General features: G+C 41.9%; 1 protein-coding gene across 11 annotated transcripts in view; it reads right to left on the reverse strand.

Annotated features, from left to right (window-relative positions):
- Positions 1-5,352: 5,352 nt before the first annotated feature.
- LOC125376756 (solute carrier family 23 member 1-like) overlaps positions 5,353-12,958 on the reverse strand; it is a 39,711-nt gene continuing 32,105 nt past the window's right edge. For all 11 annotated transcript variants that reach the window (XM_048388589.1, XM_048388623.1, XM_048388579.1 and 8 more), the window contains exons 10-14: positions 11,007-11,110; positions 9,683-9,812; positions 7,557-7,700; positions 6,610-6,705; positions 5,353-5,842 (exon numbers count right to left, since the gene is read on the reverse strand). In XM_048388589.1, the coding sequence (XP_048244546.1) occupies positions 5,568-5,842; positions 6,610-6,705; positions 7,557-7,700; positions 9,683-9,812; positions 11,007-11,110 (749 nt within the window). In that variant the 3' untranslated portion in view covers positions 5,353-5,567. The remainder of the gene's footprint in view (positions 5,843-6,609; positions 6,706-7,556; positions 7,701-9,682; positions 9,813-11,006; positions 11,111-12,958) is intronic.

Below are 12,958 nucleotides of genomic sequence, written 5' to 3' on the forward strand. Positions count from 1 at the left end.
AGTGATATTGGCAAGCGATCTTTTGAAGATATACATACAACAGACGTGGTCAATGTGAGACAAAGACATGAAAACTACGGTTTGCTATAAAGATAGACACGTCCATACCATCCGACATCACCATATATCCAAGGACTTCGCATTGTTATGTCAGTGCCAAGGTGATTCCTTCAATACCAACACAGAACATGAAAAAAAACAACGGGTTATGGTGTGTGGGTGTCCCTTTCCAAGGTTACTGGCCGAGTATATGCTGCTGGGAGCAACAGTACTGCAGGGTAAGTAGATCTAATACATTACCATTAAATGGTAGCTCTAAGCTGTCAATTTAATTTGCATTTGCTGAAAAGTACTAGACTAACATATAGTCTCTGAAATGAACATATCATACAGAAAAAAACAGAAAATAACAGTTGTTCAGTTATCTTAATAAAAATCTAATAAAAAGGGAGCCCAGTGATTCTCAGTACTCTAGACTTGCCAAACATTATAGACTTGCATGGGCTGTAGTTGATATAAATGTATCAGGGTCTGTAAGACAGACTAGAAAAGTACCTAAACTCGTGTATGTATGATTGTTCTGTAACTGAATGAATTTTGCAAAACATACCAATATTGCATTTTCACTGTGAACTATATACATGTATACCTATACATGTACATGGTATGAGGTTGTAATGTATAGTAACATTTTATTAACCCTACATTATTGTGTTATGCAACTTAAACTTTTGGATATGGAATTAGATGCTTTTATACAGTTTTAATTCAACAATCAGTGAACAATGTACCTGTTTCAGTGACGGTGAATTCTGCGACTATGTTGCTGCTGCCCTTTATGCTTTAGTTGACATCTCAGAAAGGAAACTTGAGAGATTGCATGCATCAACTTCAAAGTGAGTGAGTGAGTGAGTTGGGTTTAACGCCGCTTTTAACAGTATTCCAGTCATATCACGGCGTGTCAGCTTAATGTGGGAGGAAAGCCCGAAGTGATGCAGGTCTCAGACGTTTACCACTTCGGTGAAACCCACGAGCACGGGTATAGTGCTGACAAATCTATAAACATAATCGGGGCGAACCGGGATTCGAACCCACAATCCTAGGTTTCTGGCGTGCCCAAGGGACGCAACTCTGCACAACGCATCGCGGCGCCTTAGACGACTGGGACACCCGTGCCCACTCAACTTCACAGGAATGCAAGTGTGACCAGCCCAGAAAACGCATATTGAGCCCGGTTAAATTATAAGATATGACAAAACACAAGTGGACAGAACATAAAAAGATATCAACAATTTCAAAGCAAGATGCTACTTACGCAAGTTGTAAATCAACTGTAAACCAATAAATGTGGATAGATTTGCTGCAAAACTTTGTGAACGTGCTCAATCTGCAGAGTCGTTACTGACTCACGAATCTGTTGTCAATGTGGCTGAAGAAACAGATGTAATAGTACCTTCCCTTCACTCAAGTCGTTTTCAACTATGCAGACATCTGTGATTTGAAAAGAGAGGAGTGTGCCAGATATTTTTCACGGTATTTCAGTGATTTGTGCCTCTCAGAAGAAGAATACATGAACAAGCAAACAATGAGTTGTGGAGCTCAGCAATGGAAGGCCGATTAACCTCTTCCAAATTGGGGCTTGTTTGTAAACTGAAACCATCTGATAACCACCCTCATAATGTAGTTAAGTTTGGTTTGTTTTTATTTATTGTTTGCAATATTCCAGCTATATGACGGCGGTCTGTAAATAATCGAGTCTGGACCAGACAATCCAGTGATTGACATCATGAACATTGGTCCATGCAATTGGGATCGATGACATGCATCAACCAAGTCAGCGAGCCTAACTACCCGATCCCGTTAGTCGCCTCTTACGACAAGCACAGTCGCCTTTTACGGCAAGCATGGGCTGCTGAAGACCTATTCTACCCCGGATCTTCACGGGTCGATAATGTAGTTAAGTCCATTTTTTTATATTTATCATTCGACTATGATGGTGTAAAATGGGGACGTAATCATGAGCCCACTGCAAGGCGAAAATTTGCAAATCTGCAAAAAGATAACTCATCTCGGATCCATTGCCGATGATATTGTTCAGATTGGAAATGAAACTGGAAATTAAGTGTGATGACAAGTGGCGACTTTCCACTATACATGAAGCTGCAGAAGATCCTCAGTTCTGTTCTTCACTTCCGGCAGGAGAAATTCATTTGAGACTAAACCATACATATTACTACCAATTACAAGGACAAATGGCTTTTTCCCAGATGAAGAGGTGTGATTTTTGTCATGTGGACTCTTTATAGACTGTCACGTGGATAGGATACAGTTTGATTCAAAGTTCTGGAAGGGTTGCATCAATACACTGAATGACTTTTACATCAAAGCCATTCTGCCAGAGCTTCGTGTGAAACGAGGAAAGCATTTGTATGGTGTGTAACTGACATAAACGGTTCGCACATCAACCCAATCAGATGATATCTAAAATGAAAATGCAGCAGCATAAAAGGTGGGTGCTGTAGGTGGTTAACTTTATTTTTTTTAAACTATGTGTATGTGGACTCGTCACTAAAGACAGTGTTCATTCTACTAGCTCAACAAAATGTAGAACTCTCTGGGCCCATTGAAATGGGATCATTTTGAAAATAAGGAAGACACAACCATAAAAAAGCCTTAAAAGTTTAATTCAATTATAACATCATTAATATGCACGTTTTACAAATCTGAATTGGAATTATTTATCCTGGACAGGATTAGTTAAGTGTTTCACATAACGATGCAAACAGTCTTCTGTCTTTTCCCTTTCCAGTCACATTTCATGTTTGTGAAATGAACACTGTTATGAAAGATGAAGAAGGGTCTTATGACAAGTCTGTCTAAAATACCTGTCTAAAAACTTACGTCTGTTTGTCTTTTCCATCACTTGCTGTTATCGTTTAGTTATGGACAGTTGTAGAATCCAGTCCCCGGCATGTGACATATCAGAAGATTTCATTTAAACGTAATGGTTGGTACATCAATGTACATGCTGTTCCTCTCCATGATGCTGGCATTGAAAGGGATAAAGAAGGGACTGGTTCGCTCAGTCAGTATGTGTCCCAAGTGTGTGCGTGAGTTAGCAACTGAACTAACACTATTTTTAATGTTAAAACTCCAAGCTAGCACATTCAACAGTTTAGAAATTGGCACCAGTCCTATAGTCCTTGTCAAACTGCCCAATAGTTACGATATCATTAGGACTTATAGGAATGTGCCCTTTGGGGGTTTCGCTATGTGTTATCATTATAAGGACCAGTGGATTAAAACTGTTTAGTTTTTATCTCTGTGTAACAAGATCCCAGTATGCTCGGCATCTTAACAGCGGAAAAGAGTGAGTGAGTGAGTGAGTTGGGTTTAACGCCGCTTTTAACATTATTCCAGTTATATCACGGCCTGCCAGCTTAATGTCCGCGGAAAGCCCGAAGTGACGCAGGTCTTAGACGTTTACCCCTTCGGTGAAACCCACGAGCACGGGTATGGTGCTAACAAACCTAGAAACATAATCGGGGCGAACCATGATTCGAACCCACAATCCTAGGTTTCTGGCGTGCCCAAGGGACGCAACTCTGCACAGCGAATCGCGGCGCCTTAGACGACTGGGCCACCCGTGCCCCCTGTTTCGCAATAAGATATCTCGATGTTATCATATTTTATTCTGGTATCTCTAGAATTTAGACGGTTCATAAGTTTGGGAAAAACACTCGGGCTACTCACTCACTCGCGGTTTTACATTTTCAATCAAAACCCCGAAGTCGTATTTATTCTTAACATACAGTATGGAAAGGGTTTTATCGCTTATATTTATTGACAACACGATCTCGTTATAGATAGACAGCCGCTGTCGATCATAGAAATTCATTAAACTTACGGAAGGATAAACACGGTATAACCGTCATTTTTTTATGTAAATCGAAAACACTGCCCAACCCGAATGACGGAATGTACAGAAGTCATGTTTGTTAGAGAAACGTTACGTCAAGTAGGGACACTTTGAAAATAGGCCGTCACAGTGTCGGAATAAATGATACGACTTCATCAACTGTGAGACAGCAGGAACCGACTTGACCCATATATGAGACAAATAGGACCGACTTGACCCATATTTGAGACAGTTGGAACCGACTTGACCCAAATATGAGACAGTTGGAATCGGCTTGACCCAAACATATGAGACAACTGGAACCGACTTGACCCAAATATATGAGACAACTGGAACCGACTTGACCCAAATATATGAGACAACTGGAACCGACTTGACCCATATTTGAGACAGATGGAACCGATTGGCCCATATATGAGATAGCTGGAATCGACTTGACCCATATATGAGAGAGCTGGAATCGACTTGACCCATATATGAGACAGTTCGAACCGACTTGACCTTACGTTTATAATTGTATCATATATTCATACGTTTCTCATGAGACTGTATTCTTGAAATGACTCAAATGATGGCGCACCACTTCCGAATTCCAGCGGAAACCCTGGGAATTCCCCAGTACAAACAAATACAGGAGCGTTGTTTATGATCATTTAGACACTTTCATCTTATTCGCTGTGCAGAGTTGCGTTCCTTGGGCATGCACGAAACCCATGATCGCGGGTTCGAATCCCGGTCCGCCAATCTGCTCGTGGTTATCACCAACGTGAGACTTGCGTGACGGACTTTCCTCCCACATCAAGCTGACACATAGTGTTGTAACTGGAATACTGTTCAAAGTGGCGTTAAACCCAACTCACTCATTCATTTAACCTTGAAATCGCCGTGTTTGCATACATTGGAAGAAGCCATATTGTTTGACTTCATGCCAAATAAAATCTATCCTTGTGCATAAAGCACGACATGCACACCCTTACGTCTACCACAGTCTTCATCAATCTAGGGGCGGTCGGGTAGCCTAGTTGTTAAAGCGTTCGCTCGTCACGCCGTAGACCCGGGTTCGATTCCCGACATAGGTACAATGTGTGAAGCCCATTTCTGGTGTCACCCGCCGTGATATTGCTGGAATATTGCTAAAAACGGCGTAAAACCATACTCACTCTCTTCATCAATCTAGGACTCTACTTCAGTATCTATTCGACACATCGTTGTGATCACCTTTAAATGATGGGCTTGTTGATCAATAATGACCAACACCTATTCCCCCCCAGGCTGCAAACTGTTCCGGTTCAAGTGGGTCGTTCAGCCATTGAAGTCCTTACATGATGTGGCACCTCTCAACATCTCTCTCGAACATTAATATTATATAAATCTGATATTATATAAATCTACCCGCTGTAACTAAACTACAAAATACTTCATCACTCGTCTGATTAAGTGCTTTTTGTTACTGATTTTATCCAAAATAGGAATATAAAACTTGTAATGATATACTTTCACTTTGTGTCACAAGCGCCGACATTCCTCAATTGGCCCTCTCAAGGAAGATTTATGCTCCAAAGAACTCACACACAGTGCAAGGCATTTTTTAAATACCGTACAACACGAGTGGACGAAGCAGATCGTATACATGGTCCTAAAGCTGATGCTACATCCGGGTATTATCTTCATACCCAGCATTCACCGCGCCTTCCTGAACCCGGGGTCCTTTACGTCGCTGACAGCACCCACCCAACGACGATGACCCACGTTCGTCCAGGATGAAGTGGGGACAAAATGGAATGTATCTTGTAAATTTGAGTTTGTTGAGATATTTCTGTATGAGAGGAAGGTCATACACCGCCAGTGTATCTCTCCTGTCGCCACCGGAAGAAGACTCTTCGTGCTTCCGCCATTTTAATATCCCCCTCTCTTCGACAGTGCCTGAAAGATGCATTGGACACCGTAATGGAGGTGAGTGTGTATTCATGTTTAGCAAGGGGGGGGGAGGGGGGTGATTAGAAGACTTGTGACCATCAAGACCTCCCAGATATAAGATGCGGATATCATTTTCATTCATCCTTATTCTTATTCGTCCGCATTCCCAATAATCCACATTCTTATTAATCCACATATTCAATCGTCCACATTCTTATCCATCCATATACTCAATTATCCACATTCTTGTCCATCCAAACACTCAATTATCCACATTCTTGTCCACCCACATACTCAATTATCCACATTCTTGTCCATCCAAACACTCAATTATCCAAATTCTTGTCCATCTACATACTCAATCGTCCAAATCCTTGTCCATCTACATACTCAATTATCCACATTCTCAATCGTCCACATTCTCAATCATCGACATTCTCAATTATCAACATTCTTATCCATCTACATACTCAATTATCCACATTCTTGTCCATCTACATACTCAATCATCCACATACTCAATCGTCCACATTCTTATTCATTCACATACTCAATCATCTACATACTCAATCGTCCACATTCTTATTCATTCACATACTCAATCATCCACATACCCAATCATGATGGAGGTCTTTGACATATAAAATTAGCCATTGGCTCATGGCTAAGTAATACCATCAGCATAAAACAAATACAAGCGACAATCATTAAGTCACTACTAATGTTCATTAATTAAGTACAGTAACCTATTATGTTGACGTAATGAGGCTTACCTGGAATTGTGTTGTCTAAGAAGGCGGCGATGAACCCACCTACAAACATACTGGTACCCAGTAGCACCGAGATGATCTGGTTGGCGATATCGTTACCTGCAGGAAGAACCAGTTCAGGAGAAAACGGGGAACACGGCGTGAATGAGGCGAGTGAGTGGGTGAGTGAGTGAGTGTGGGAAAGACGTTTACCGCCAACGTGAAACCAACGCGAGTGAGTGAGTGAAAGACGTTCACCTCCAACGTGAAACCGATGTAATGGAAATAGGTTTAGCGAGTGAGGGAGGGAAAGACGTTAACCTCCAACGTGAAACGAACGTGAGTTAGGGAAAGACGTTGAGTGAGGGAGGGAGGGAAAGACGTTAACCTCCAACGTGAAACAAACGTGAGTTAGGGAAAGACGTTTAGTGAGTGAGTGAGTGAGGGAGGGAAAGACGTTAACCTCCAACGCGAGACCAACGTGAGTTAGGGAAAGACGTTTAGTGAGTGAGTGAGGGAGGGAGGGAAAGACGTTAACCTCCAACGTGAAACGAACAGGTGTAAGGGAAAGACGTTCAGTGAGTGAGTGAAGGAAAGATTTTTACCACCAACATGAAACCATCGTAATGTTGGAAGAACGCCCGAAGTTATGCAATATTTTTAGCCTTTGTGTCCAGCGATCAGCGTTTTATTTGAGTTAAGAAAATAGCATACATCTACACACAAAAAAGAGCTATTCTGTCTAGGTATCGTTGTTGTTTCTTTGTTTGTTCTTTAACGCCGCCCTGAGAATATTCACAACCTGAACAACGATCCACACAAATGACATACGAGTGACACGCTATTAACAAAGACACTGAACCTGACAATCCGATCCTCCATCATCATCATCATCATCATCATCATTATTACTATTCAAAGAGAATCTGAGGATGCCTTAAAGATAAAGGTGCAATCCAAATGCTACTTACCAGTTTGAATTTTGCCGGAATTTGCCGAGACCCAGCGAGGGCCGGCGAGGCCAAAGAAGAGAGAAATCCCCAGGATGAAGAGATTCCGGATGGAGCCGAGGTCAACGAAGTGGAGGTTGGAGATTCCAACAGCAGTCACCATACCTGGTAAAAGGGAGTCTATATACAGGGTAGGTTGCTGCACGGGCGTATCCTCGCAAGGTGTTAGTATAATTGTTATTGTCCTCATATCAACTTTTACATAAGCAGACAAACTTCTACACATTGGGTGAGGTGAGGCGGGGTTAAAATTGAGCTTAACTCGAGTTTAAGAATATTTCACATATAGCTACGTAGAGAGACCATGCTGCAGTTTAAACATGGATACTCCACCCAGACACCTATACTGACTCCGAGCCGACCAGTCCTTGTTAAAGCCCATTAAAGCCGAGAACCAGGCAGGGGATCAACAAGTACCATTTAATAACGTCTTTTTGGTATGGCGCAGCCAGGGGGCCGAACCAGCGAACTTCCGCTCTCCGGGCAGACGCTCTATCCACTACACCACGGGGCTGTTCTTGTTCGAATTCGAAGGTGTAATAACGTTGAAAACCCAAATTTGATTGCTTTCCAATATCTGAGGGGCGGTCGGGTAGCCTAGTGGTTAAAGCGTTCGCTCGTCACGCCGAAGACCCGGGTTCGATTCCCGACATGGGTACAATGTGTGAAGCCCATTTCTGGTATCCCCCTGATCCGTCGTGATATTACTGGAATATTGCTAAAAGCGGCGTAAAACCATACTCACTCACTCACTCACTCACTCCAACACTCCAAGTGTGCTCGGGGGTGATTCTAAGAGATAAGTGTTCATATCATAAGACATTACTGCAAACTGACTTACTCAAGTTAATGCTACGTCACCAGAAATGAATACTGATACCCGTGAAATACTTCGTAATTGAACATGTCATACACTTTTCTTAAATGTATGTTGCTGGTTGGAAGGTTTACGCCCCAGTCAGCCCCAGTGTTGCAACCTTATCTCGGCGACGGGCTTGCGTGACCGACCAGGAGATAAGTGAGTGTGGTTTTACGCCGCTTTTAGCAATATTCCAGCAATATCGCGGCAGGGGTCACCAGAAATGGGCTTCACACATTGTACCCATGTCGGGAATCGAACCCGGGTCTTCGGCGTGACGAGCGAACGCTTTAACCACTAGGCTACCCGACCGCCCCTCCAGGAGATAAGGGACCTTTTGGGTGAAAAATCACATTTTTACTTCTCATTATATTTTAAAACTACAGTATCTTAGGACCACAAAAATACAATCCATAACCTTCCATTCATAGTTATTACAGAGATACACGGCCTCAAACATCGTGACTCCTTTTCTGCAAAGTCTCATTTTCAGACTTAGATAAAATTATGGGTGAAAAAACACATTTTTACTTCTCATTATATTTTAAAACTACAGTATCTTAGGACCACAAAAATACAATTCATAACCTTCCATTCATAGTTATTACAGAGATACACGGCACCAAACATCGTGACTCCTTTTCTGCAAAGTCCCATTTTCAGACTTAGATAAAATTATGGATGAAAAACCACATTTTTACTTCTCATTATATTTTAAAACTACAGTATCTGAGGACCTCAAAAATACAATTCATAACCTTCCATTCATAGTTATTATAGAGATACACGGCACCAAACAACGTGACTCCTTTTCTGCAAAGTCCCATTTTCAGACTTAGATAAAATTATGGATGAAAAACCACATTTTTACTTCTCATTATATTTTAAAACTACAGTATCTTAGGACCACAAAAATACAATTCATAACCTTCAATTCATAGTTATTATAGAGATACACGGCCTCAAACATCGTGACTCCTTTTCTGCAAAGTCCCATCTTCAGACTTAGATAAAATTATGGGTGAAAAACCACCTTTTTACTTCTCATTATATTTTAAAACTACAGTATCTTAGGACCACAAAAATACAATTCATAACCTTCCATTCATAGTTATTACAGAGATACAGAGATCGTGACTCCTTTTCTGCAAAGTCCCATTTTCAGACTTAGATAAAATTAGTTCATTTTTCCTTAATTATTTTCAAGGTGATTTTTGTATTCACTCACCAAACATGACGATGAACATCCCGCCTACAACCGGATCCGGAATGGTGACAAACAGGGCCCCGAACTTGCCTAAACAGCCCAGCACTATCATAATGGCGGCTCCCACCTGGATCACCACGCGGCTGCCCACCTGCAAGGGAGACAACTCTTGTAGTTATGAAAACATGTTAAATACTATATTTACTTGTTCTTGTGTAAAATTCCAAGTCAGAAGATAATACCATTGCATTAATATTACACAGGTTTAACCAAGAATATCCTTCACTGCCCATTCTGCCAGTTCTGAAAATATGTGTAACGGGTGCCGAAAATGGTTTGGCTCGCTCCCTGACAGAGTAAAAGTGTATTTTATTAAGCAGGGACTGAAAACTATTCTAGACCGCATTAAGTCTTCTATTTCACTCCCTGTGTGATGATATGACAAAGTCTCCATAGAAGGCCGTGTAAGAGGAACATTCTAATCAACCAATCGGCGTCATCGCTTCTAAATTATATTCGCCCGCTTACTCACTCACACACTAACCGACCGACCCACACTCATTCACTCACCAATACATACACTCTCTCACACACACACACACACGCACGCACGCACGCAGGCGCGCACACACACGCACACACACTCATCGACCGACTCATACTCACTCACTCACCCATACACCCGTATTTCAACATGGATGACTCATTACCTTTGTTTGTTTGTTTGTTTGTTTGTTTGTTGTTTAACGCCGCACTCTGCAATATTCCAGCTATTCGGTCTGTTAATAATCGAGTCTGGACCACACAATCCAGTGTTTGACATCATGGGCATCGATATACTCAATTGGGATACGATGACATGCATCAGCCAAGTCAGCGAGTCTGACCACCCGATCCCGTTAGTCGCCTTCGTACAAGCATGGGTTGTTGAGGGCCTATTCTAACCCGGATCTTCACGGGTATTTTTTTTATAATAAGGTACAATGAAATTCTGTATATGTCCATAATAAGTGTGTATAAGTAAATGGATAATATATCCATACACGCCAATTAAATGGGTCAGACTGCATATGGTTCATTGATGAACTCTTTTACAAGATATTTCAAGACATGTATTTGATATTCATAACAACTCCTTAAAGCTACACAATGGCGACAAAACGGTACCAGCATCACAGATACCTATAATACATTTTTGAACATGAGATACATATAATTACTTTAAAGTTAAATCATGTTTCTAAATAGTAAATTAGAAGGATTTACGACAAGCACAGTCGCCTGTTACGGCAAGCATAGGTTGGTGAAGGCCTATTCTAACCCAGATCTTCACAGGTCCCATTACCTTCGTAATACCAATAGCTCCGATGTTCTCACTGTAGGAGGTGGTACCGCCACCCGTGCCCCACGCCCCCGCAATCAGACACGTGACCCCCTCCATGCCGATACCTGTAACAGTGGAGTGGTGGTGATGATGGTCGTCATTGTTGTGACGAAGAAAGGAATTGTGCATGACACTGTTGTCACCATGGAACTATATGAGTCATCGAGTATCTATATTAACTGTACTCCCCCCCCCCCCCCCCCCCCCCCTTAAGACCCTTCTACAGTCAATAAGAAAGGGATTTAAGGAGAGGTTGGAAAGGGGTCCGTTTTAGCCACCAGGGCCCCGTTCCTCAAAGCGATCTTAGCGCTAAGGTGATCGTAAGACCCATACTTTAACATAGGGTTACGATCATCGTAGCGCTAAGATCGCTTTGAGGATACATTGTTTGTGTATTCAACTACATGCACATTCATATTTCCCGGACTATTTCCATCAGAGCTCTGTATACAAACTTGAAACAGTGTTACAGAAGCCTTATCGTAGGACATAATACAACCCTAATTAGATGAAGTAATACTACAAGTTCAGGCTAATTATGTGATACATCATTATAATTTCAGGCCAAGTATGACCAAGTACGCGAGAATTACTCAAATGAGCGAAAAGGAACGATTATTAACTAACCATGAGAATACCAGTTACCATTTATAATAATATTAGTGCTGACTGTATTTACATATTCTAAGATTTGTTTGTTTGTTTGTTTTGTGTGTTGGTTAACGCCGCAATATTCCAGCTAAATGACGGCGGTGTGTAAATAATCGAGTCTGGACCACACAATCCAGTGTTTGACATCATGAGCATCGATATACTCAATTGGGATACGATGACATGCATTAACCAAATCAGCGAGCCTGACCACCCGATCCCGTTAGTCGCCTCTTACGACACGCACAGTCGCCTGTTACGGCAAGCATTGGTTGCTGAAGACCTATTCTACGGGTCACATCTCCACGGGTCACTTATTCTAAGATATTAAGTAGGATCAAAGACATGTTCAAACAGTAGAAACATCCTGCCGAAGCCTCTACAATCAGCCTGTTTGACAGGTTTTAATTAACCATACGTATACATTCAGTGTTATTGTCATTCCAAAACAGGCAAATATTTGAACGAACAAAGTCTAGTTCTTAGCATCTTCACGAGGCAAGGGAGTTCACTTATTTGAAAAGTACAGTTTCCACCCTTGCCGCAATCGACCGTAATCTGCACGCGAGTCGCCATGTTGTTTTTGAACTGAATGTCGATCTCGTAACGCGATTTTGATTGAACGATGCATGGACCAGTTATTCCAGCCAAACTATAACTGAAAAGTTCCAGCCTCATTCGGCAAGGGTGGAAACTGGACACCTATTATAAGTTACCTCCCTTGCCTCGTGAAGTTGAGATCTCTTGTACAGGAAAACAGATAACTGTGGCCAAACGTCCACCCCCTCCCGCTGAGTTAGAAATGAAAGAGGCCAGCGAAACTTCCTTACCTGTGTCATACTTAGATATATGCATAAAGAATCAGAGAGACAAAACACTCTCCACAAGACCGTATGACAAGGGTATGACTTCAATTTTCCAATCGTTCGATTACCCTTTACGCAGAACAATATTCCAGCAGCTCCAGCCTTTGGTGTTGACATTTCGCGAGGATTTCAAAGAGCGCCACACGACTCTAGTTCTTTGACCAGAGTGACGGCATTGAATACCTCAGTAAAGTCTGACAGAAGACATGTAAACAATCTCATTAAAATCAGATCTTAGTTCTCGCTACCGCTAAACAAAGATCTGAGGACATCCCATTACGGGTCACGTCAGACCGACCTTGCCCGAACTTTGACCAACCAATGGAATGACTAATCAGAGGACAGCTTTCTCGTGCTTTACGGCACTAATTTCAAATTGGCGACTACGCTTCGAAA

This window comes from Haliotis rufescens, unplaced genomic scaffold, assembly GCF_023055435.1.
Source record: "Haliotis rufescens isolate VD_foot unplaced genomic scaffold, xgHalRufe1.0.p SCAF_10, whole genome shotgun sequence".
In the NCBI taxonomy this organism is placed as follows: domain Eukaryota; kingdom Metazoa; phylum Mollusca; class Gastropoda; order Lepetellida; family Haliotidae; genus Haliotis; species Haliotis rufescens.